Source organism: Molossus molossus, unplaced genomic scaffold (assembly GCF_014108415.1).
Source record: "Molossus molossus isolate mMolMol1 unplaced genomic scaffold, mMolMol1.p scaffold_m16_p_3, whole genome shotgun sequence".
Lineage (NCBI taxonomy): Eukaryota > Metazoa > Chordata > Mammalia > Chiroptera > Molossidae > Molossus > Molossus molossus.
Genome location: NW_023425366.1, coordinates 121,457,549 through 121,482,469, shown reverse-complemented (window position 1 = coordinate 121,482,469; position 24,921 = coordinate 121,457,549). Strand labels below are relative to the sequence as shown.

The 24,921-nt window shown below is 57.7% G+C and overlaps 4 protein-coding genes across 8 annotated transcripts in view; 1 reads left to right on the top strand and 3 right to left on the bottom strand.

The window, feature by feature from the left end:
• Window positions 1–76: 76 nt before the first annotated feature.
• On the bottom strand, window positions 77–1,724 carry JMJD8 (jumonji domain containing 8). Of its 3 annotated transcripts, XM_036279167.1 has the most exons (9): window positions 1,612–1,724; window positions 1,441–1,539; window positions 1,179–1,227; window positions 1,004–1,100; window positions 852–920; window positions 635–754; window positions 480–547; window positions 270–404; window positions 78–193 (listed from the first exon to the last, which is right to left on the bottom strand). In XM_036279167.1, the coding sequence occupies exons 1-9, from the start codon at window positions 1,704–1,706 to the stop codon at window positions 113–115; spliced, it is 813 nt and encodes a 270-aa protein (XP_036135060.1). In that variant the 5' UTR covers window positions 1,707–1,724; the 3' UTR covers window positions 78–112. The 3 variants fall into 3 exon arrangements, with proteins under 3 accessions (XP_036135059.1, XP_036135060.1, XP_036135058.1); XM_036279166.1 differs by having other exon boundaries at window positions 77–193; window positions 275–404; window positions 1,004–1,227; XM_036279165.1 differs by having other exon boundaries at window positions 1,004–1,227.
• A 145-nt stretch (window positions 1,725–1,869) lies between these two features.
• On the bottom strand, window positions 1,870–7,633 carry WDR24 (WD repeat domain 24). The gene is made up of 8 exons (XM_036279163.1): window positions 6,522–7,633; window positions 4,769–4,946; window positions 3,948–4,620; window positions 3,307–3,425; window positions 3,108–3,229; window positions 2,909–3,013; window positions 2,490–2,830; window positions 1,870–2,341 (listed from the first exon to the last, which is right to left on the bottom strand). The coding sequence occupies exons 1-8, from the start codon at window positions 7,000–7,002 to the stop codon at window positions 1,988–1,990; spliced, it is 2,373 nt and encodes a 790-aa protein (XP_036135056.1). The 5' UTR covers window positions 7,003–7,633; the 3' UTR covers window positions 1,870–1,987.
• Window positions 7,634–10,086: 2,453 nt separating this feature from the next.
• Window positions 10,087–21,296, bottom strand: FBXL16 (F-box and leucine rich repeat protein 16). Of its 2 annotated transcripts, none has more exons than XM_036279929.1 (6): window positions 21,010–21,296; window positions 13,064–13,722; window positions 11,918–12,426; window positions 11,511–11,595; window positions 11,095–11,158; window positions 10,087–10,840 (listed from the first exon to the last, which is right to left on the bottom strand). In XM_036279929.1, the coding sequence occupies exons 2-6, from the start codon at window positions 13,706–13,708 to the stop codon at window positions 10,692–10,694; spliced, it is 1,452 nt and encodes a 483-aa protein (XP_036135822.1). In that variant the 5' UTR covers window positions 13,709–13,722; window positions 21,010–21,296; the 3' UTR covers window positions 10,087–10,691. The 2 variants fall into 2 exon arrangements, with proteins under 2 accessions (XP_036135822.1, XP_036135821.1); XM_036279928.1 differs by having other exon boundaries at window positions 21,015–21,296.
• The window catches only part of ANTKMT (adenine nucleotide translocase lysine methyltransferase), a 28,804-nt gene continuing 14,846 nt past the window's right edge, over window positions 10,964–24,921 (top strand). The window contains exon 1 of one of the 2 annotated variants that reach the window (XM_036279932.1): window positions 10,964–11,019. The gene's annotated coding sequence lies outside the window, so the exon portion shown is untranslated. The remainder of the gene's footprint in view (window positions 11,020–24,921) is intronic. The other variant, XM_036279933.1, reaches the window with a different exon arrangement.

Below are 24,921 nucleotides of genomic sequence, written 5' to 3'. Positions count from 1 at the left end.
GGTGGTTTTGGGCTGAGATTGCTGCTGCCACCACTGACCTTGTAATAAAACCTGTGAGCAGTATAGGGATGTGTGCTGGTGTGCGACTGGGCTCGCCAGTTGCCCGCTCTGGCTAGTTGAGGAAGGTAGAGATGAAAACACTGGTGTCGAGGTTGAGTGTGGCATGCCACCATCGGTCAGGGAAATATAGAACCTGGATTGGATGGGGCACAGAGATTAGTGGGGGCCTCTGTCCAGCCCAGCCTGACCCCCTCCAACCAGCCACTGACCTCACCAGCCTGGATGGTGCATTCCAAGGGCCGTGCAGATGGTGTCAGGGCTGGGTAGGTGTCCTGGAGCCAGGCCAGAGTGGTCTTATTGGGGTGGAACTCAGGTGTCTTCTCAGGGGGATACAGGAACCAGCGCTGAGGGTGGGAACAACAAGGTTACTCTTTGTGTTGTCAGTGAGCCACAAGTCTCAGTCATGACTCTGTGCTGACCTTGCGTCCGTAGATCACTTCTGAGAACCCAGGCCCGTGCCAATGGAAGGGCACCCCGGAGCCAGTTCCTGTGGGGTCAGTTATGAGCAGCTGGTGACCAAACCCAATTTGCACTCCCCATTCCCCCAAATTCCCTGGTCCTGTAAGGCACCCACCTGCGATCCCAAAGCTGTAAGCAGGAGTGGTACCCAGCAGACCAAATGGGGGTGAGGTGTAATGCCGAAAGAGTGATGCCCATTCAGTGAAGTTGTTGTCCCCAAAGAAGTACAGGGTGTCTGCCAGCAAAGGACACAGGATGGTGCAGGGATCCTGGTACCTGGGCATTCTGAAGTGCCACCTCCCCAACCCACTACTGTCAGCCCAAGTGCTCACCATTGCCCAGAGAGGTGGGGTCCTGGGGGTGCAGCAGCTGCTCCACATACTCCTGGAAGACTAGGTCCACTGCAGGAAAAGGGCCGGTCAGGACTAGTTAATGCCTCCAGGATGCTGGCAAGCAGGCTGGGCTGTGAGGTGGAGCAGCTCACCTTTCTGGTAGGAGTAGGTGTTGGCAGTGCTTAAACGAACCACACTGTCTCCAAATGATGCCAGCAGCCTTTCCCGGGAACACAGAGCCCGGAACCTCTGCGGGGGTGGGAAGAGAGGACTTAAGGGCCTTGGCCCCATACTGGCGAGATGGCCAGGAGGGGAAGCTGCACTCACTGAGTTGTCTGTGAGCCCCTGCAGAATGACGGGTCTGGAGAAGGCGTAGCTGGAAGGAAGGGCAGAGTCATGGTTGGTTGGGGTCTGACCCATCCCTGCTCCCGCCCCAATTCATTTGTTCACGGAGGTAAAGGGGAGGCGGCCTCGGGAGGTCCCTGTGCTGCAGGCAGACAAGGGCGTGACAGCCTCCACCCAGGGTGACGGAACTCCTGGACAGGTTTTCAGGCGTGGGAGGTGTGGCAGTGCGGGAGAGCGCACATACTGCTGAACGAACTCCGCGTAGCTGAGGCCGGCCCGGCGCTCCACGGTGCAGCGCTCCTCTTCCGCCACCGCCGCTGGCACCCCAGGGCCGCGCCGCTGCCTGTGGGCAGAGCCGGTCAGCGACCCGGGCTGCCCCGTAGCGCACCCCCTCCCGTCACCTGGTGCCACTCACCACCCTCCGTCGCCCTCTGATCCGGAGCCCGGCCAGGCGGGAGCCGCCAGCGTACAGAGTAAGAGCAGCAAGAGAGGATGCACCCTGGGCGCCATGAGCCCGCCGCCGCGAGGCATGATGGGAGCTCCGTCGTGGTGGTAACAGCCGCGGCGTTGGGACAGCCTCCGGAAGCGGCCTCTTTTGGCCCGCCCCAGAAGGGGCGGAATTCCCACAAAACTGAGCGAAGACAGAGCTGCTAGTGACTTGTCAGTTCCCATGGAGACGCTGCCACCCGCCCACCAGAGTCGCCCAAGGAGAGGACAGGGCAGCCTCAGACTGTGGCTCTGTTTCTTTTATTTGGTTCACAAGCTTCAGCCTCCTCCCTCCCGAGACCGAATCAGGAGTACTCGCACAGGTGGCCACAGCCAGCAGGACAGTGGGAGCTGCCCTCCAGCCATTTCATGATGTGCTGCAGGTGGCCCCCGTGACTGCAGCCCTGGCACCACACGAACAAACCCTTGACCACGTGATGGCAGACCGCACACATGCTGGCACAGCGGTGGCACCTGTCACAGACCCAGCCACGGCTGCTCATGGGCCGTTTGCAATGGCTGCAGTTGACATGCAGGGTGGTGGAGGCCTGGTTGAGGCAGCTAATAGCACGGCTGGTACTGAGTTTGACCACCTGGTTGGACACGTTCCAGAGGCAGAAGCGCTGCAGCAGGTCGATGTAGGATGTGTACCAGTGCTCCTGGCGGTACAGGGAGGGGAGGCAGGAGGCTAGGGTCATGGGCAAACTGAGGGGTTTCACCCCAGCATGCTGGGTGCAAGTGCAGGTGGTTGTGCAGGGAGCACACCCCCACCCCCACCCCCACCCCCACCCCAGCCTGCTCACCAACCTGGGTCTGCTCGTCAATGTCCTTGCGCACACGTTCACCCAGCACGATAAGTACAGATACAGCCATCTGCACATCACCCTGCTCAGCATAAAAACGTAGCATGTCGCACACCAGGGCGCTGAAGAAGTCAGGTGGCAGGCGGCTGTCGTAGAGTGCGTGTGAGACAGAGATGAGCGAGAAGGAGGAGTCAATGGGCACCAGGGAGGCCACATCTGCCTCGCTCCCACTCACATGGGGCGAGTCAGCTTTGTCCTGTAGGTTCTCAGGGCCTGGTGGTGTGTCCACAATCTCATGGCGCAGCGGGAAGGCCTCCTGGGGCAGCACGTACTCGGGCTCCTCAGCTGTGAGGCAGGGGCCCAGAAGGCAAGGTCAGCCTCTGGCCCTGCCTCCCAGCTGTGCCCCTCCCAGCCCCCACTCACTGTGTGCATGATCTGGATCCAGCAGGTACAAATCATCTTCCTCGCCCTCTACATCACCCAGCAGGTAGTCAGCAGGCACATCACTGCCCTCAGTCTCCTCATTATCTGCCCATGAGGGAAGGAGGGATTTCCATGCTGGCTCGCTCTGGGATGCCCCAGCCCCACTCCCAACAATGTGCTGTGCTGCCCTCTGGCCTACCCTCATTGGTGATGAGTGTGGCTGAGGAGTCGAGGAGCGCCGTGTCACTCCGTGTGTCACCCTTGCTGCGGTCCAGCCGGGTCTCACTGCCCAGTCCTTGGGCCATATCCTTCAGGTTGAAACTGGGGGCAGGGAGGGCTTATAGGTGGGTAGGTTCTAGCAGTCCCACCCTCTGAGAAAGCTGCCTCCAGGGATCTACCTGTTCATGAGTGGCAGTCCACAGGAGCTGCCCTTGCCCACACTGTGGTTGAGATTGGTAGTAGGCACCAGGCCAGGGCTACAGTAGATGATCCGTAGCATGGTCCATGTCTGCGCCACCTAGGGGTGTGCACCGGTTACTCACACGGTCCTGGGTCCCTGGTGCCCCATGTAGGCCCCCCCCCCTTGCCTGGATGGAACCACAAGCTCATTGTTCAGCTGCCCAGGGACCCAATGTCCTGGCCCACCTCAAGTAGGGAAACTGAGGCCCATGAGAAAGATCCCAGCCCCCATCCTGCAGGGCACAGAAGGAAGCATGTGCGGGAGATGGCCAATGTGCAAATGAGCCTGGGGTCCAAGGGAGATGATGAGAGATGCAGTGTGGACATTACAGGGCCAGGTACCTTAGGAAGTCCAAAGTAAGAATGAGCCAGAATAGGGGGCTTAAGCCCCATGATGCCCTAAAACTGTATCCCCAGGATAGCACTGGTATTTGCCCTGCTCTGGAGCTCTGAGCACCCTCAGTTTTGGGGCAGGTGAAGGTCGGTGGACTGAACTCAGGTCAGGGTCTGGGTGAAGCAGTACCCTGACCTTGCCCCAAGGTCATGGTCTTTGGGCCCACCTCAGCCCAAACCCACCTACCTGGTTTCGACCAAGCTCCCGAGCCACTTTTGAATTATGGTCACAGAGCTCGGCCAGTGGCCGGCCAGCCAGGGCATAACGCTCAGCGGTATCCACAAACCAGCTCATGCTGCCACTGCCAGGCTCCATCTCAAAGACACTGAGGGCACTGGAGGCGAGCCCTGCAAAGGGCTCAGCAGGGTCCAGCTTGCGTTTGAAGAAGATGGGGTGGCGCCGATCACCAGCATAGGGCTTGCGCCCCGACTCAGTGGCCACTAGGCTCTCCTTAGCGGCAAAGGCCAGGTCCCCAAAGAGACCATAGCAGAGGCCCTCGGGATTGGCACGTTCAACAGGCTGGCTGGCATCACGGAACAGGTGCTGGCACAGTGTGCTGTCCTTGGAGCCAGAGAGCAGGAAGGAGGGATCATGTGGATGGCGCCAGGCAATGCCTGTTGTGACATCGCGGTGCTCCTCAAACATGGCTGCTGGTACAAAGGGTCTGCGCACATCCCACACATAGATGTTGTGGTCCACCATCATGGAGCACGTAGCCAGGTGATGGCGGCACTCGGGCCTCCACTTGACTCTGGCCACTGAGGCAATGGTTTGTACACAGTGCACCTCCTTGGCACGTTGTGTGGTCATGTCCCAGACCTTCACCATCTTGTCACGCCCACCTGTGGCCAGCCAGCCCCTATGGAAAGCCCATGAAGCCCTCAGTTTCCTCTCCTGGGGTGGGTTCCTCCCTCTCTGACTCACAGGACTTGAGGCAGTGAGAGAGAGCCCTCCCATGAGTGCCTTCTATTCCACCCTGCTGCCCTTGCCCCTAGTCCACCCCATACCTGTCCTCGGGGTGCCAGTCACAGCAGAATACAGGCCCATTGTGGGCTGTAAACATCCTCTCACAACGGTCAGGCCGCCGAATGTCCCAGAGCTGCACATTGCCATTCTCAAAGGTGGAGGCAAAGGTGAAGTAGTCCCGGATGCTGAACTGGACATCCCGCACACTCTCAGACTGGCCTGTGGATAGGACGTCAATGGAGGGAGACGGTGGGGGGGGGGGCAGCCAACAGGGGGCTCCAGAAGGGAGAGTGGCCAAGAGGGGAGCCCGTGGAGTGGCTGTGGACCTAAGTCCTGCCTAGAGGAGATGGGAAGAGGACAGGCCTCACAGACACAACAGCCTGGGCTGTGGAGCAAGATTCCAGGCATCAGGTGGTTTCTGATACAAAGTCCTGGACCTCGCTTTTCCCTGGATTCTTCTAATGTCAGTCCTTGTACAAAGCTGTGGCCCAGCTTCAGGACTGGGTATTAGAGCACTGGGTGAACAGGAGCCTCACTGGGCTGCCTCTCCACACTCCCCAAAGAGTTCTAAGGTCCCCGAAAGGAGGCACAGATGAGGGTACCCCAGCCTCTGCCCAACCTTGAGTTGATGCTCTGGGTCAACTCCAGAGGACTGGAGGTTTTGAGTGTCCACTCAAAACCATAAACTATCACAGCAAGAGCCTTTGAGGGCAGTGTCTAGCTTTACCCCAGCACAGGTAGCTCAAGGTCTGTCTTAAGAGACCCCCACCCTCAATTCTCCAAGGCCACTACCCTGTGCTTCATTTGGTTTCATTGAGGTGGACAAGGGAGAACTAAATCAAGACCACTGTCAAGGAGTTGGGCCTGCTAGGAAAAGAACCATTGTGGGACCAGACACTGTCCTCCACCTCCTGTGCATCCCTAGGCTGAGGACCCTGGAGGTCCCAGTGGGCTTACTGCAATGAGGCAGCCTAGAGCTCTGAGGCAAGGGAAGAGGAGGCAGCGAAACAACCATCTGCTCAGCCACCAAGGTTGGCTGTAGGCCTGCTCAGGCTCTGCCATCTTCCTCATCCCATACCCAGCCTAGCCACGTGCGGGCCTTTCAGGAGCATCAGAGGTGCAGCCCCACTCCAGCTACTCCTCACACTTCAACCAGGCCTGCCCCAGTCCCTCCCCTGCTGATGCCCACCCACTCTTTCAGTTCCAGCAAGCTGGCCCCTCCCCTAGGAAGCCCTCTGGGAGGGTATATGAAGGCCTTTACTGTATGCAGCACTACTTTTTTTTTTTTTAACCCTCACCTGAGGGTATTTTTACATTTATCTTCAGACAGAGTGGGAAGGAGAGAGAGAAACATGGGTGTGAGAGAGACACATTGATTGGCTGCCACCCACATGACCCCAAATAGGGCCGGGGACTAACCGCAACCAAGGTACGTGCCCTTGGCCAGAATCAAACACTGGATTCTGGTCTGCAGGCCAGTGCTCTAACCACTGAGAAAAATTGGCCAGGGCAGCACTACTTTTTTTTAAATCCTTACCTGAGGATATGTTTTTATTGATTTTAGTGAAAGAGGAAGGAAGAGAGAGAAACACCAACTGGTTGCCTCTTGTATATGCCCCTATTAGGGATCAAACGCACAACCTAGGTATGTGTCCTGGTCGGGAATCAAACTTGAAACCTTTGTGTACAGGACAATGCTCCAAACAACTTAGCCATCTAGCCAGGGCTCCATGCAGCAAGCCTTAACCTGCCTGGACAGGCCACACCTGCCCAACGCGCCTCTGAGGGCCTCACCTGAGAAGGTGCTGACAGAGTCCTTCCTGCGGAGGTCGAAGCACTTCATGAAGCCATCCTGGGAACCACTGAGCAGCACGTGGGCCTCAGAGGGATGGAAACAGACTTTGTTCACTGTGCGCTTATGCTCCGTGAACAGCTGGTCCTGCTTGTTGCGGGACGGCCGGCCAAGGTTCCACGTGACTACCACACCGTTGGTGGCTGCTGTGGCCAGTAGGTTCTCGTCCATCTGGTGCCAGACAACATCAGCACAGCTCAGGTTGAGTGAAGGCTTGCGGCCCACACGTAGGTTCAGCTTCTCCACAAACTGCTCCTCCTCAATGGCATAGATCTTGAAGATGCTGCGACCTGCCACGACCACCTGGGCCGCATCACGGCACACACTGATGGCATTGGCTGGAGCATCCAGGTGGCAATGCATAGTATGACCTGTGAGTGCACTGCCACCCAGGGCTGTGGTCACGCGGGACATCTTCTCCATGGCTACACAGGTAGTGGAGACAGGAGGTCAGGGAAGTTGGCTGACCAGGGGCGGGGAGTCTGTCAGTTCAAACCCTTCACTCTACTTAGATCCCCTAAAACTGCTTAGATCTGGGCTGGTCAGTCTTGGTGAGCCAGTCCAGGGCAGTACACCATTAGTCAGTGTGATGGGCAAGTTCCATCACCCTGGCTGGGCGGTCAGAAGGTGCTATAGCTGCCCTAAAGCTGGTGAGTCCCATGTCTGACTTGTGGGAAAGACCCTACCTGGTCAGTCCTGGCCCAGGCCACTTTTCCATCTCCTCAACAGTCAGATCTAGGCGGTCAATGGACCTTCAGTGAGTCAGTCCCGACAGATAAGAGGTGGTTACCACCATCCAAACACTCGGCTCCGGGGTCTCCGGGGCCAGAGCAGAAGGGCTAGAGGGGGCCGGAAGGACAGGTGCCGGGGACCCAGAAGAACCTCAAGACCGAGCTGTTTAAAGAGCCGAAGGGGTCTGGCGAGACGGAAGGCAGGAGAGGCCGCTGGCTCGGAGGTTGTGGTGGCGTGGAGGAGCGGAGGCAGCGGGAACAGAGCCAGAGGAACTGAAGAAGCCTATTCCTCCGCAACTAGCCGAACCATTTAGTAAAACTGCCCGGCTGGGCCGGAAGCAACGCACAGGAAATAGCCGGTTTCTTTCCCGCCCCTCGTCGGAAGTGCTCCTCTTCTTGTCAGCTCCTGGCCGGAAGCGGGCTCCCACATCACAAAAGTTCCGGATCGAGCGCCGGTGGAGGCGGAGGTTTGGTTTAGGATTGAGGTAGAGGGGCTCCCCCGGTTTCGCCCGTACTCATCTTTCCCCCGAATTCAGCAAGTCCATTCATCATTCCTAAACGAGTCCCGAATTCCCCCAGTTGTCTCCAACTCCTTCCTCATCTCCCCTGAATCTCAGGAGCAGGTTTTCCTAAAGGCTTTCCGGGGCCCCTGTTCCCCGTGATCTGAACTTCGCATAGCCACTATTCGGACTAAGGCGCCTCACAGCTCCCCACCACGTCGTGAATAAATCCCCAAACCCTGGCCTCTTCCTCTCCCGGCGTACCTCCAGCCACAGCGGCTTCCATTCTTTATTCCAGCCCGCCAAGCTCTTTCCTGCCTCGCGGCTACCGGTGCTAGGCTCTTTAGAACGCGCCTTCTTCCGGCCCTTGAGGTGACCCGTTGTCAGAGGCCTTCTCTGGCACCTCATCTAACGTGGCCTCTCCAATCACTGTCATCTCCACTTGTCACAACTCGTTCCTTTGTTTACTGGTTATTGTCGCACGTGAATGTGAGCACCAGACAGGGATCACGTCTGACTTTGGTCTCCACAAACACCAGTGCCTGACCGCCTGTTCACACAACCCTGTTGAAGTGACCCTCTCTTTCTCTCCTGTGTGTGAATTCTGGTCTGTCCTTGCTGCACTGTGTGATCTTTTAGGACATCCTGCCCCTCTTAACCTCATTTGCCCTGTGCATGAAACGGCTCATTTTTGACCTTCTAAAACAGTGGTTCTCAACCTTCCTAATGCCGCGACCCTTTAATATAGTTCCTCATGTTGTGGTGACCCCCAGCCATAAAATTATTTTTGTTGCTACTTCATAACTGTAATTTTGCTACACTTATGTTTTAGGCGACCCCTGTGAAAGGGTCATTTGATCCCCAAAGGGGTAGCGACCCACAGGTTGAGAACCGCTACTCTAAAAGGATGGGCTAGGTCCTAGGTATTTTAGAGGGAATCTTAGGTGTAATGACTTTAGTGCCTGTCTGTTCTCCCTGAAGCAAAGAGAGCTTAGGGACCTTCTGTTGGTCAGTACTGTTTTAAGTCTGGCACCATGGCACTCAGCCCCTGTATTTGTTGAAAGAACCAAGTTTGATACATTGAGAGGTGCACAAGAATCCAGAGACTTAGGCCCCTCGGGGCAGATATATTTCCCCACCATTGTCTGCTGATCTAAAAACACGTTTTTACAACTTTTTAATATATATTTTTATAAACAGGTCACGTGATAAAATAGCACAAGAAACACTTACCAAATATAAGGTTATATCTTCCGCATATACAGGAGAATGAGGTCATTATGTACAATAAGAAAATGATTTTAGGGGTTGGTTGGTTTTGTTTTCCTCTCTCCCCTTAATTTTTCCTCCTACAGTTGTTGGAAATATCACAGCTTCAGTTGCATTAATACTTTATACAAATGGACAGCTGCCACCTCCCACTAAGGAGCTGTGGGAAGGACTGAAGAAACTGGCTCCTGACCACTTCAGCCCAGGAACCCCCTGCGGGTACTCCAGGGGCAGAGGTCTTTGGGCTGTTGAATTGTTTCTCTGCTTCAATAGCATCTCTTGTTCCCTCTTTCTCAAAACTGGTTACTCTCTTCCAACCAGATGGGGGCGGGGATGTCCCAAGATTAGGTGTGGGTGCTGTATGTCCTGGGGTTCAAGGTTGGGATGGAAAGGGGTCCCAGCCCCCACCTCAGCAATTGCCAAGATGTGCCAGCATCCCCTAGGACTTCCAAATCGTGGGATCTGACAACATGGTCAGAGCCCATTAGGGCAAGCACAAGTTTGGGAGCTGGGGAGGGGTGGTGTGTGGTTTGAAAGGAGCCCTCTCTGGGTACTGAGTGCTGGCCACTGGAAGATCAGAGTTGCTGGCTGCTGCTGCTGATCCTGAGCCTTGGCTGGGGCCCACTTTTCCAGCTTCTACCTGACAGAGACCTGCCCAGGGTGAAGTGTGGCATGGAGGGGCCAGGGCCCAGCTGGCTACAGGGGCTGCAGTGTGGGGTCCACCCAGGACTGCTCCCAAGGCCTGAAGGCCCTGAGGGTCGCTCCAGCTTGGGGGTCTCTCCAGGTGGCTGTACCACCTCTGGGTTAAGATGGACAGGAGCCTGCTGGGCTAATGTTGATTGTGCCAAGGTCATTGTCACCCATTCTGCCTCAACCTAATTCAGCCTCAGTCTGGCCAGTGCCCAAGAACTTGTAGGCCTGCGGGTAGGGATGGGGCAAGCAGGGGACTGTCTCACACAGTGCCAAGAGGGAAGGTGGCTTGGGTCAGGCTGGCGTGAGGTGGGGGGAGGGCGGGTGGGACTTGGGCTCCTTGGTGGGCCATGGCTTTGGCGGCGGCCTATTTCCTCTCCTGTGCCTGGGAGGGCTCCAGGGGCAGTGCGGTGGAAGATGCAGGCAGCACATGGGGCTCTTCCGGACCCCTGTGTCCTGGGAGACCTAGCCCCCCTCAATCCCCCTGGGCCCTGCCCGAGACGGGGGACAGCCGGGAGACAGAGTGGGGTGTGGCGGGGAAGGCTGTAAGGACGGCCGTCCTGAGGAGCTTAGAGTGCCCCCGCAGGACCAGGCCCGGGCCCCCCACCCCCAGCGGGCGTGCGAATGATGGGAGGTGGCTTGCGGCGAGGCGGAGGGCGGGCGTGCAGGGCGGGCACGAGGGGCATGCACAAATCCCCGAGTGTGCGTGCGTGCGTGGGGCGGGCACCGCCCGTCGCCCCCGACTCCCTGCCTGGGCGGGGCCAGGAGAGGAGCGGAGAGGGCGTGGGTTAGGGCTTTCCCTCGGTTCACTCTACCTCCCGCGCGGGACAAGGAGGTGCGGGGAGAGGGGGCTGAATGGCGCCCTCGCGTCCCCGCCCAGAGCCTGGAGGGTTCCTGCGACGGGGGACGAGGAGACCCCGCGCTACTCGATTACGAGGCAGCGGGGCAGGTGCTGCGAGAAGTACTTGAAGAGTTCGGGGGTGGCCCCGGGGCAGTTAGTCAGCTCCAGTTCCTCCAGCTCCTGCAGCTGCACCAGGCCCGACAACCCGGTGGTGGTCAGCAGTGGGCATCCTGCGGAAGACCAGTTGTGTCTGAGTGGGCGGGGCCAGGGGAGGGGTGGAGGTTCGTGGAAGGCGGGGCCAGCCTTGTGTGGGCGGGGCTAGAGCCTGCCAGGCAACTCTCTCTTCTGACCTGGACCTGAGTCACAGCGAGTCAGTTCCAGATACGAATCCGCACAAGGGAGCCCACAGGTTTGGGGGAGTCGGGTTAAGTGTGTGTGTGTGTGTGTTGGGGGTGGTTTAAACTACGGCCGGGGGTAGTCTCACCTGCCAGAGACAGGAGACGCAAACTCCTCATGGCCAGAAGGTGCTTCAGCCCGAAGTCCTGCACCTGGGCGGGAGGGCGGAGCGAGTTAACTATTTCCGCTCGCGCCCTGTAGGAGCCCCACTCCTGGGGTCAGGCCGCTGGCCTGGAGCTGCTGGAGGGGCAGGGAGCGGGGTTCAAAACGGGGGTTCCTCAGCTCCTCATGGAGCCAGGAGGCAGCTGGGGAATGCCGTTGAGGGCCCTGGGGACTCCGCACGCTCCGCTTACGTCGGCCGCTGGGTGTGGAGGGATCCCAGACTTCCTTACAGGATCTGAGTGGGCCGGGAGCAGATCAGAGGACTGTCTGGGGGGGGCATTCCCCGCGCCTCCCACCTCCCCTGCCTACTTCCCAATCTCCGGAGGCGTGGAGGGCCGGTACCTGGCAGCACCATCGCAGGTAGAGGCTGCGGAGGGACGACATGGTGGATAAATAGCTGAGGCCAGTGTCCGTGATGCGTACACACCTGTGGTTGCAACAGAGCGGGACTGCCCACCTTCAAAACACCTCTCCTTGCCCCTCAGCTCTGGATCCCTACTTCTTTTCCTGGGGTCCCCTGGTGTGAACTTCCCCATGCCCCATTCATAGCTCCTTCCTTTCTGTAGCCCCACCTAACCCACACAAAGTTTGCGTTTTGAGGGCCCTGCCCCTTAACCTGCTCCCCACCCTCACTACAGCCCCACTCTATTTACAGACCTATTCACTAATCTAGGCTGCCTGCTTAACCAGCTCAGAGGGTTTTGTAGGACTCCTCCCTCCACGGCCCTGGGGGTGGGGGATGCACACACCTGTCCAGCACCAACTCCTCCAGGCGGTGCAGGTCGCAGGCCACGTACTCAAGCGCCATGTCAGTGATGCGTGGGCACCATGAGAGGTCAAGGCTGCGCAGCTTGCGCAGGTTCTCAGCCACAAGCTCTACACCATCATCAGTGACCTTAGAGCAGCCGGAGAGGCTGAGTGCAGTGAGGTTGGGCAGGCTGTGCACCACATTGACCACACCATGGTTAGTGATCTCCCAGCAGGAGAGCAGGCGCAGGGTGTGGGTGCTGTGGCCCTGGCGCGCTGTGAAGTAGGCCAGTGCAGTGTCCGTCACATGGTAGGCCTGCAAGCTCAGCTCAGCCAGGTTGGGCAGCAGCTGTGAAATGGCTGCGATGGCGTCATCCGCCACGTTGATGCAGTCACTCACACTCAGTGAGGTGATGCGCGCACTCAGGCTGGACCACAGCCCCGCCTCAGTGAAGTCGTTGCAGCCTGACAGCTCAAGGCGCACCACACCCTGCATCTGCTCCAGCATCACCTGTGGGCCAGCAGGTTCCGGGTCAGGAGGTATGACCTTCAAACTCACCTGGGTTCCCCAGGTGTGCCCCTCCCCACAGGGCATGGTGAGGAGAGTAGGAGATAGGGTAGAAGAAACCCTTCGTGTAAACATACATGGTGCTGTACTCTTGGACAAGTGCACTTTATAGTGTATCTGTTACACCTCAACAACACTAAAAGAGGAGGCGGGGCACAGGAGAACTGGAAGCCCAGGCCCTGGCTAGAGCAGGTGCTCAGAGCAATTGGTGTTAATGATTTGATGACTAGAGTTCAGGTCCCGGGGAAGGGGCCATCTGCACTTCTGCCCTTTGCTCTACTTCCCCCATTACCTCCAGAACCCTCCCTACTCACAGGGCCAGTGCTCAGAAGGGCCTCACACTTAATGCTTTTCTATTGTCTTGAAATTCTTAATCATCTTTGAACAAGGTACCTGCATTTTCATTTTGGACTGGGTTGCTCAAATTGTGTAATTAGTCCTGCTTTTCCCTATCCCATTGCTACTTGTGTCTGAGCTTCTGGGCCCACCCCCACCTCCCCTCACCTTCACACCTGCTCCAGTGCCTGGCCCGCCCCCCTCCCTGTCCCTTCTAAGCCAGTGAGCCAGCAGCAGGACACACCTCCAGGCCAGCATCAGTGATGGTGGAGCGCTTGAGGCTCATGGCCTTGACACCCTTCTTGGACAGGGCATAGTTGTCGATGAACTCACAGATATCCAGGTCTGAGACTCCTACTAGGCAGAAGCCTTCAAAGCCACGCGCAGCAAAGCCCTGCAGGTTCACGAACTCCTTCTCACCACCAGGCAGCACATTGTAGAGCTCCTTGGCATGCAGCACGGGTGTGAGGCCTGCCCAGAACTTTGGCTGGTAGAGCACACGTCGCCAGGCCTTGCACACCTGGGCCAGCACACACTTCTCACAGGCCGAGAAGTACCAGAAGAGGCCATTGAGGATCTTTTCATCTGTGGCCAGTGGTGGCCGCTCCACTGGGGGCCCAGGTGCCGGGGCTGAGGCTGGTCCACCAAGGGGAATCCCTGCTGGGGGGCATAGGCCCCCAGCCAGGGCAGCCCGAGGCAGCGGGGCAGCCAGGCTGGGTGGTGGGAGAGTGGGTGGGGGCAGTGGTTGGCAGGGGCGATTCCTGGCTGCAGGTGTGCCCTTGGTGATACTGGCTGCACCCAGGCCGTTGGGCTGGCCTGGCAACTTCACCAGGCCATTTCGAGGCAAGCATGGGGGCTTGGGGTCGCCGTCGACTCCGGGGCTGGACATCTTCCTCCGTCACTCTGCAGACAGGGGCCCAGAGTAAGGAGTGAGTTCCATGATCTCTCTGGAAGTGCAGGGCAGAGCTGGGCCCTTTCCTGTTCCCGGGCATTTCCTCCCATGGCACTCCTAGAACCACTTGACAAAAAGGATCTAAGTGCAAGCCTCCCTCCCTGACAGAACAGCAACAGGACAGGGCTGGTCCCTGAGCACCTAATATGTGCACTGAGCTCAACCTGCACCCACCCACAGAGCTTTTGATATCTAGGTATGGTACAGTGGTTCCCATTTTAGAGATGAGAGAACAGAGGTGGAGAGACAAGACACTCCTGTGACTGGTCCCTTCACCTTTGCTATTCTGATGCCCACCATCAGTGCCTGCCAAGTCTGCCTCCAGTGCATAGGGCTGCATAACTGAGGGAGAGGATTTTGGGCAGTCTCTGGCGCCTCCACTGTGGGGTGCTGGCATGGCTCTCTGGAGTAGTTCCACTACTCTGAAATTCACACACCAGCCCCTGAAAATTTCAGTGGCTACAGGAAATTGTGTGGCTCAGAATCTACCCAAAGAAAGGGCAGGTGTCTTCCCAGAGCTTACGGTGATGCCAACATAGTGAGCCCTAGTCACATACTGTCTCTTTAATCCCCTGCCTAGTTCATTGAGAATGATGCTGTGGTGACTGTAGCCAATGACTAAATGAGGAAACCAAGCTGAGGCAGTGTGGATTGCTTGCACAAGGTTATAGTCAGTGGTGGGGCAGAGGCTTGGACCAGAGCTGGCTATGGAAGGCTATGTGAAGGGAGCTCCCCGCAGGGTGGGGCTGAGACCACCCTGGCTCCTTCTTAGGCCTCTGAGTCTGTGAATGGGTGGCAGAGGGCACAGGCCACAGATGGCCCTTGAGAGAAGAGGCAGAGAGACTCTCACAGTGCTACCTTCTGCTCCACATTCCAGATATCCTGTCCACCCTGCACCAGACATCCAGTGAGGAAGCTGTGTACTGTGTTCACCCACACAGTCACACATCCTGGACTCGAAACAGGCCGCACCTTGGCTGTGTGGTCTGAGCAAGGCCTTCCCTTCTCCAAGGAGCCTCACTTTCCTCACTTAGAAACCTGGGAGCTTACAATACTTCCGCCATTGGACAGCATGTGCAAAGGGCTAAGCATAGTGCATGGCTTACAATGAGTACTTGGAAAGTGACAAGGAAATTGCTTTGCAACCCCATGGTCTGCCCAAGTGGAAGGGGACAGGAGCCACTGGAAAAAGGGAGGTAAGTGGGCAGTCCTACCTTACTCTTTCCAGTGTCACACCCTCCTTTGTTTCCAAGCCCTGGACAGGACAACCCTTGCTAGCATTCATGTCTGGAGAGGCTGTACAGATCCAGGACATGTGGCCCTCATGACTGCCAACCCAGTTTTGGGCCCCAAGGCCTTTCTGACCTAGCAGCCATGAGTCCCTAGGCTGGAAGTCCACCGTGGACCCTCCAGAAGAGGCTCCCACACCTTGGCTGGCCCCTCACTGTAGCTCATAACTTCACACAGGCTGATACATGACATCCATAACATCTGCCAATTGCCCACTAGGATAATCATGGATTTCAACCTCACAGCGGGGTCAAATTTAGGAACCTGAGGCTCCAAGGAGTTACAGTTTGCCCACAGTGGCAGGGATGATCTAATATGAGGGCTGCCCTCAATGCCAGTACAGGAGGAGGAGGCCACTGTGACCAGCGGTGCCTCTTGGAATTACAGGATGAAGCCCACAACTGGCTCCCACTCTTGCGTCCAGGGGAGAGGATATCCCAGTAACTCCCTCCTTTGAGCTGCTGGATGCAGAGAGGCAGCCCCAGCCTGAATACCTTCTATGTCCCCCAAGCGGGGCTCCATGATTTCACTGTTCAGGGCGCGCCGCCCACCTGGCTTCGGCCGCTTCCCACAGACGAGGCGCGGCCAGTTCCGTGGCTCGGCCCTAGGAGCGCAGCACCACGGACAGCGCCTCTGCAGCCGCTGTGCGCGTGCTCAAAGGCGAGGCTCAGCCGCCTCCACCGCGGACAGCGGCTGGTGGTGCGGTGTGTGGGGGATGGATCAGGCAAACCCAGCTTAGCAGGGAGGGGCTCTGGAGGGGGTGGAGGGGTGTTGTTTGAGAGGAAGAAGCCGCCCGGTTCATCTAAGATTCCAAGGAGGCGGCAGAGGCGGCACCAGGGGAGAAATAACTCGAGCAGATTTAGGTTGAAAATGCTCCCAGCCATGGTTGTGCACGTGGAGTGCTTGAGTTGGGGGATGCACGTGGATGTCCTGGGCAACTATGAGGCTCCCTTCCTGTCCCCCACTGAAGCTCACATTTGCACACGCCCACAGTCCCATCCCCACCCCTGGGGCTTCAGGGCCAAGCTGGTGAAAACAGACTAGCCCCTGGGTGAAAGCCCATGGTAAGAGTGGCCAGGCCCAGGATGACCCTCAGCAGTCTGGGGTGGTGGTGGTGTCTAAGGCCTGGCTGCCCCTCATCCCACACCCCCACCCCTGGCCAGAAGGTACTACTCAGCCTGTTAGTCAGCACTGCTAACCCCCTACCCTCCATGCTCTGGATTGGAGCTGCCTCCCTACATAGGTGGCCCTTTTGCTCCTCAACTTTGTCCATGGTCCTGCTGGGTTCCAGCTGCTCCTCACACTCAGCCTCACTGACCCAGCCTGAGAATCCCCCACTCTATAGCTCAAAATTGAAAACCACCACACTTTGGCCTAGGGGTCAGGGCTTTGGGAGAAAGGTGAGGTCATGGTCAGAGATAGGTCTTCCTGCCAGTTAGGTCCCTGTGGGGCTAAGACAAGGGCCCCTTTGCCTGGCCCTAGCCCCATCCACCCAGCCAGATGGGTTGCAGAACCCCCACTTTCTTGGCACCTGTGACTGTGCACAGTGGGCTTGGAGGTCCTGCTTGAAGTTTCCTGCCATGAGAGGGTAGGGGCAGCTGTCAGTCTGCTGGGGCTGCCTCACCATTTAGGGATAAATACCAGGAGGTAATGCTGAGAAAAGAGGGCTTTTAAAAAGATGGCCAAACTTGCACTCATTTTTTTAATCCTCACTAGAGGGTAATTTTTTTTTCTTTAATCCTCACGCGAGGACATTTTTCCATTTTTTGTTCAGACAGAGTGGGAGGGAGAGAGAGAGAGAGAAACATCGACGTAAAAGGGACACATCGAGTGGTTGCCACCCACACGACCCAACCAGGGCCGGGGACAAACTGCAACCGAGGTATGTGCTCTTAGCGGGAACCGAACCCGGGTCTCTCTCGACTGCAGGCCAATACTCTAACCACTGAGCAAAACCGGCCAGGGCTGGAGGGTAATTTCTCCATTTTGATTTATAGAGAGAAGGGAGGGGGGAGAGAGAATAATCGATGTGAGAGAGACACATTGATTAGTTGCCTCCTGCGTGCTCCTGGACCAGGACTGGGATTGAACCTGCAACCCAGCTATGTGCCCTTGACCAGGAATCAAACCCAGGACCCTTTGGTGCACAGGCCGACGCTCTAACGACTGAGCAACACTGGCCAGGGCCACACTTGCACTATTATTAGCCTCAGCCCTGGTGGGTTGTTTCTCAGTGTGGAGTAGAATTCCAGGGAATATCCCAGAGCTCGAGACTCCTGGGTTCTTCCCAGGGGAAGGGGAAGGAGGGAGATGGTGACCACTACTTTAGTTGTCTTGTCCCCATCAGCCTGAGTCAGAGCTGGATCAGGGTGCCACTTGGGAGAGCCTCTGTGTTTCCTCAGCTGACTCACGGTGAAGCCTGATGGCTAGAGTAGACTTAGAGAGCATGGTGGGGTTCTGGGGACTACTGGGAGGACTCTAGAACTTGGTGACTTCCAGGCTAACAGTCTGCAGATAGCCATGCCGGGGCTTCATAAGGAGCTGACTCTTTTGCAGGTGATCACTAGGCCCTGAGACCCAGCAAGTCTATTTTGCAGCCTTTCCTCCCCAGCCCTGCCTCCTGCCCTGCATTCCTCCTCCCCTCCCCATCTCTAATTGGGTATATGTTGGTACCCCTGCTTGCTCATTAGGCTCTGTGCCCGTTAAGCCTACAAGCTCCTTTTCCTCTATTCTTTGATGTAAGCACTGCCCCTCTCCAGGTCTCAGTCATCAGCTGGGTTATCATCCCTGTCTACCTTTTGGCTTCTCCCCTTGGCTGGGGGCTAACTCCTTGAGGACAGCTGGCTTAGGGGCCTCTCGGTGCCTGCTGAATGAGTGACTAAGTGAATGAATGAGGAATTGCAGTCCAGTTAGCAGGGTCATGCAAAAGGAGTGTGGCTGCCTGAGACTCATGAGGCTTGATGAAAGACAGGTTAGATTAAGAGGAGGCAGTCAGTGGGGAAGCTGCAGCTCAATTCATTAATCCTGGTTGTGACAGACGCCAGTGTCCACAGGGGAGGGAGGCCACTAGGGTTGGGTTGGTGCCAGAGTTTCTGAGAAGGCCCCCAAGACCCTGTGGCTTGGGGTGGGCCTTGCAGTTATTCAGACCCCTGGGAAAAGGACAACTCATGTCTCCTTTTAGACTGAGACTCCCCTTGGGAGCTGCAGGGTTAAGGAAGCTGGCTGCCTGTCCCCCATAATCCAGCCAGACCCAAAGAGAAGGGGACAGGCACCATCAGGAGGGAGGGAAGCTAGTGGTCCTGCTTTTTCTAGCACCACTGGTCTGAGCCCTTCACACACTGCCTAACCATAGTGGGGAAAGCAGGGCTCAGAAAATAAATTTTTAGAAATTTCACAAAGCTGGGATTTGACCCCAAGGTCCACATTTGTCTGATTCCCAAAGCCCAGGCCAGGCACAGTGGTCCAGAGGGCAACCCAGGGTCCCCAGCTGGCCTGTCACTAGCCAGGTACACCTCCTGAGACCTCCTTTCTCTGCCCTGTTATGCTTCTTTTATACCTGTGTCCTCCCAGCTTGAAACGTGGTGTGGTGATCTCTCCTACCATTGTCCCTGTTACACCCCTGCTGTCCTTCCACAGGCTGGAAGTTGCATTCCACCACTGGGACACTTCTTTGGACTGTTCATTCCCAAGAAACTCTCCACCCTGCATGACCCCCTCCTTGGAGGACTCTTCCTCCATCTCTGATGCTCCCAACTGACGCAGCCTGCCCTGGATACTGGGGGGCCTAAGCCCCAGTAAAACCTGCATTGACTAGTTGCCCCTGCCTGCTGAGGGCCACAAAGCTGGTCAAGGCATAGGTAGCCAGAAAAACTCATATAGATCCATCTGTGGTGGCAACCCCAGGGGCTGGGTGACAACCAGGGCAGCTTGGGATTGGGGGTGTGGTGTGGGCTGACACATTCCATGACAAACCCCGTGACTCAGGCATTCACATCCCTGCCACTTTGCACATGTCCTAGCAGCAGCGCTCCCCTCCCGCCCCCAGCTTGGAGATGCTTCTGGGGTGCAGGCTGCCCCACCCATGCGCCAGGGGCTCTGAGAAGGGAGCACGTGGCCTCAAGACAGACTGGATGGAGTTCATCCTCCAGCAACCTTTTGGCCAAGCTCAAGGCAGCTCAGCCATGTGAGACAGGGTGCTTTGGGGAGAGGACATTGGGTTCCAGGTGTCATCTCAGCCCCTCTACTCTGAAAGACCTGAGCCTCCCAGGGCCCAGGCCTGGGGTGTTTAGTGCCTGATGCTTTGAGCAGATGCTTTGATCCCTCCACATCTTTCCTGCCAAGTGGGGAAAGATGGCCCAAGCCCACCCTCTGTGGCTATTCTGGTTGAAGCCCCCCAGGGTGGGGAAGGTTCTGAGCCACCTGCTGACCCCACAGAACTTCCTTCACTGCCACCTCCACTCTTCCCCCATGCCAGCCTCTGAGACACATGTCACAAAATGGGGGTTGGAGCAGCAAAGCAGGCCAACCAAGAAGCTTCTTCCCCTCTGAGATGTCTCCCTGGCTTTCAGCATGGCAGGCCTTCCTGGGCCTGGGCCCCGTTCTGGAGGGCTCTAGGTCCCCCAACCTTGGGTTCACTTGTTTTCATCAGTAGGGGATAGGACTCACTCAAGTGCCCGGGAAGTGTGTGTGAGCCAGAGGGTGGCAAATGTCCCATGACCCTCCCTAGCATTAGAGGGGCTCATGAGCCTGGCCCAAGGTGAAAGGTGGTTGAGGTGAGGGGAGCCAGAGAGTGGAGATGGCAGGCACTGGGGCAGCTGAGTCCTGGGGTCCTCTGGGCCTGAACAGCCCAGTCTACACTGCCCATGTTTACGAGTGGGGCATGACTTTTTCTCCTCTTCAGACAACTCTGTTCCAGACCTGTGGCCACCCGCTGAACCAATGGGTCTCCATCAGGCTTCTGCCTTGGCCTGTGGGACCCCAAACATTTTAGGGGCCCAACCCAGAGCAAGCCTTCTGCACCCAGGCTGCTGTCCAGCAGCCTTCAAAGGAGTCTGGTGGAAGAAGGGGTCCTGTGCCCACCTGGTACTAGGGAGGCCTGAGCTGACTTTGGTCACTGGGGCCCTGGAGGTGGCGGGTGTGGGGAGGGACCCGATGGAGGGGGCAGGTGAGGTGGCATCCACCATCTGCTCTCTCCATGGAGGGAAGACTTCCAGTGAAGAGGAAGGGAGGGGCTAGAGGAGTGGCCACTGGGCCATGGGCTCCCTGAAGCTCCAATACCCAGGACTTCTCTCCTTCTGGGGTGATTGGTGTTGGATTCTCCCCACCCACTTAAACTCCAGGAGTACAGGACCCCTCCCCAGCAAGTCTCAGGGTATCCAATTCCCCTTCTGAGGCCCTCCAGCTTTGGCCAAGGCCTGACCCCTCCTCCAAAATCAGGCATGTGCCCAGTCCCCTCCTTCTCCCCCTATGGCAGCTCCTTACAGGTCTGGGGCCAGAAGGTGTCTAGGGACAGACAGGCCCTCAGGCTATGCATCCACACGGCTCCACCTGGAGTCTAACACCTCTCTCATAGGCCAAGGAGCTCATAGTGCTGAGGCCAAGAACATAGTGCTCCTTGGTGGTCCTGGACCTCACCCAGTCGGGAGAGTTGGGGGCCTGCAATTCCGCTTCCACGAGGACACCATCAGGTGGCACCCACCCACAGTCTTGGTCCAGTTGCCATGGGGAGTGGGCCTCCACCAGGCCATTGGGGTAAGGCGCTGTGGGAAGGCCTGGCAGAGCCCGACGCCCAGCGGCCCCCGGCCAGGGAAGGGGCTGCGGTTACATAAGCCCTCAGGGATGGCAGAAACAGTCTCAAGCCCCCTCCCTGTCTTCTCATTGTGATCGTCTCTGTTGCGTAGCCTGCCCCCCCCCCCCCCCCAGGAGCCTATCTGGGAGGGAGCACACACCTTACCTCGGCCCAGGCTCCTGGTTCATGCCCCGCTGTTCGCCGGGCTTCCTCCTGTCATGGGGAGCCCGGCATAAGCGCCGGCGAAGTGGGAAGGCGGCGGAGGTGCTGGCCTGGCCAGCAGGGCCCGGCCGCACTCCGAGCCCGGTGCCCTGGCCTGGCTGGCCACCTCGGCCGCACTCGAGAGGAGCTCCCCGGTGGGAGAGGATCGGCCGCCTCAAGCCTCCCACCGGGGAGGCTGAGGCTGTGCCCAGATAAATAAGGCCGCTTTGCAGGGAGCCAGGCGGGTGCCTTCTCCCTCCCCTCGCCCTCCTCCCCTCGCCCCTCCTCCCCCCTCCTCCCTACGCTCCTCCGCGCGCGGCCCCCAGCCAGCCTGGCCCTGCACGCCGCGCCCTCGCTCGCTCCTGGTGCCGGGAGCCAATGGGGGTTGGGGAGCCGGCAGGAGCCGAGGATGCCAAGCCCCGCCCCGCCCCGCTGCGCGCACAGCGCGCTCCCGTGATGTGATGGCGCCCGCGGGCACGCGCCAGTTCCGGCTTGCACCCTGCCCCCACCTTGGCCGCCGGAGCCCTCACAATAACAAACCCAGGCGTGCGGCTGCGCGGGAAGGGAGGGAAGGGCACAAGGAGGGCAAGAGAGGGAGGGAGGGGAGGGAGGGCAGGGCACGAGGCTGGAGAGCGGTCCTGGAGCTAGCCCTTCCTGCTCGAAGCGGTGGGACCCCGAATCCTGCAATGCAAAGAAGACTCGAGCCCTTTGGCACTGGCGGTTGGCCCAGGGGTGCGAGGTCGGTCTTATGGGGCTCGGGGCTGGCCCAGTGCCCCTTGCGTCCTAACCCTTGGCTGCCAAGGACAGTCCGACCCTCACCCTTCCCTCACCTTTCTGCAGAGCAGTTGGCCAGTCAGTCCCCTTCAAGGCTCTTACATCTGCGCACCTGCTGGGTGTCAGGCCCAGGAACCCCCTCAGTGGGAATCGCCCCCCGCAGAGCTGAGGAACAAGTGACCAACAGATCATTTCAGAGAGTGACTATTTAGAATGCAATGAAAGTTGAAGAGTAGTACTACGTGATGGTGACCCTTCCAGGGTGGTGGTGGTAGGGTTCCTGAGAACATGAGTCTTGAGCTGAGACCCCAAGGATGAGATGGTGCAGTGGTCCGGGAACCTGTGTAAAAAGGTCCTAAGGCCTTAAAGAGCCTGAGAAGTTCCCTCTGGAGTAGACTGGAGGCTGGGGTGGTGGCTGCATTGTAGGGACCAGGCTGTGAGAGAGGGTGGAGGAGGTGGGATGTGGCAGGTAGGTGTGGAGTCTGGGCCAGTGGAGATGCCAGACCTCCCAGCAGGCTCAGAGAGGAGGACCAAGGAATAGTATCCATCCTGAGGTCTCTTGTGAGCAGAGATAGCAGGGGGATTACGTGTGGGGAGAGCAGAGTAGGGTCTTTACATCAGGGAAAGAGCCTCAGGGCTGGGAGGGAGGCTCCCTGAGACTGTCTTCACAGAAATTAAGCAGCTGGTATTTGATGTTTGTAGCATTATGACTGGAAGCAGGACCCAGTGAAGATGGGGGCAGCAGGAAGGGGAGCCAGGCTGGCTGGACCCTGACTGACTTGGGGGTGAGTGCTGTTCTTGCTGTGTGTGGGACACTGGCTTGAGTGAAGGCAGCTTTTTGGTGTGGCAGGAACGGAAGAATCAGTCTTGCCCCTGTGCTGACATGAATCAAAGGAGAAGGCTTGGCGTGGGCAGGCAGAATGGGATGTGTGAAGACATTTTGAGTGACTGAAGAAGATTTGTCCAACCTATCCAGTCACCTCCAGCATTCGAGTCTGGCAGGCTGGCCTTCCACAGCCGCCCTCCTATGTGCACAGGTGCAGGCTGGCATGGACCCTGATGTGGGTGTTGTCCTTACTGGCAGGCAGGATTTCATCTCATGCGTGTGTGTGTGTGTGTGTGTGAATGTGTGTGTGGTGGGGTCTCTTGCCCTTCAGCAGATGTCAGGGCCTCAGGTAGAGCAAGCTGTGCCCTCAAAGGGGCCTGAGAAGTCTACCTGCCTTGGAAGAGTGAAGAGCAGTTACTTAGACGGATATGAAATACTGCTGTGGAAAGCCTGCCTCCTGAACATCTGTGGACGGCTTGTGTCTCCAACCTCTGTCACCCCTCCCTGTGCCATGTGTCTCTCTCCTCCATGGCTGATGGCAGCTACCTCCTCAGTGGTCCAGTCCTGCTGCTCTCCACCTGTTCTCTCCGTGGTGCAGAGGGATCACTTTATAGTGCAGACGTGGTCCCCGTCCTCCCAGGGCTCTGTTCTACAGCCTACGAAGCCCCGAGACTCCAAAACTGCCAGCCCACCAACTTGCCACTTATTCTTGGAGCTTCTACTGCACTGGCCTTCCTCCAGGGCCAGGAGGGTACCAAGTCCCTTACCTAGAGCATCAACTCACCTGGAGAATATCTCACATGGAGTGTCCCTCACCTGGAGTATCAGTTTACCTGTTGTAGCCCTTACATGGAGCCTCACCTTACTTGGTGCACCCCTAACCTGGAGCATCACTTCACCTGGAGCACTTCTCCCTTGTCTTAATGCCTGGACACAAAAGAATCACCCCAGTCCAGGCTGCTAGAGATTCCAGCTCTGGAGTCAGGGGGATTGAGGACCAGAGGCTGGTGGCACATCCTGCCCTAAGACCTTGGGGCTAAGAGAGAGGAAGCCACTGTCACATCAGGAAATAGGGATGCGTATAAGGGCTCATTCCTCGTGGCTCTTGAGGCCTGGGGCAGTGGCTCTGAAACACCCTTAGGCTCCCCACAGGAGGTCATCAAGCCTTTCCTTGGGGGGCTCTGGAGTGGTATGTGTGCCCTGGAGCCGTCTGCCTACACCCAAATACTCCCTCTCTGAGGGGGGTCTCAGGCAAGTACTTTCCCTCCTGGGAAATGGGTCTGGGGGCCCAGGGGGTGCCTTGAAGGTCCTAGCACAGTACAGGTGGTGAGAGCCTCATGTCTGATAGTGATTAGGCTGGCTCTGTAGCCCCTGCTGTGGAGCCATGAGATGGACACTGTGTCCCTCAGGCCCCACCTAAGACAGGGGCCCAAGGAATGCCTGGGAAGGGGCCCTTGTGGGTGAGCAGGCCTCAGATGTGTTTGACTGTCCTCAACACTCCATAGCCAGCATGGATGCCTGCCGGAATGAGACCCCCTTAGCCTAGGGTAGCCATAGTGGCCATGGGCGGACAACATGCAGGTGGTGGGTCTCCTGCCTTCTAGTTTCTGTTCTCTCTGCCTTCCCTCCTTCTGGGACCCAGGCCCCACCTACCAGGAGCAGGGGGGATGGAGTAGCCAGGGCTGAGGATGACTCAGGGCCTAGCTGTCTCCAAGGCAACCCTGTTGCCTAGCAATGCCAGTCTCCTGGTAACGGTTGTCTCCTAGCAATGGGATATTTTCCCAGTCCCCACTGGAGTCTGGCAGTTATTTTTAGCTCAGCTGCAAATCAGTCGCAACTGCATTTTTGGCTCCCAGAGAAGATGCAAGGTGTGTGTGTGTTTGTGTGTGTTTCTTGTCAAGAGGAGGAAAATATCCCAGCTACAGGAAACTTGCCCCATATCCCAAGGTGTAAGCTCATAGCTGGCAAAGCTAGATTCTGCCTGGGGTAGGGCTGGGAGAGTGAGGTGCAGGTGAAAAGGGGATTCAGAGGTTGCACAGGCTGCCTGCAATAATTGGCAGATATGAACATCTCCCTGATGGGGTCTCTGAGAGGGCTGTCACTTCAGCACCCTGGGCCTCCATAGGTCAGGGTGGGCAGGGGTGATCCAGGCCCATGTTCATGGCACCATCAGAGCACATCACTGGGTGGCCCGGGTTCTGGAGGACTCCTGGCACCCCTGGCCCTCAGTTGTGGAAACTGTACCTGCTGTCCCTGGTCCCCAGCCCCACC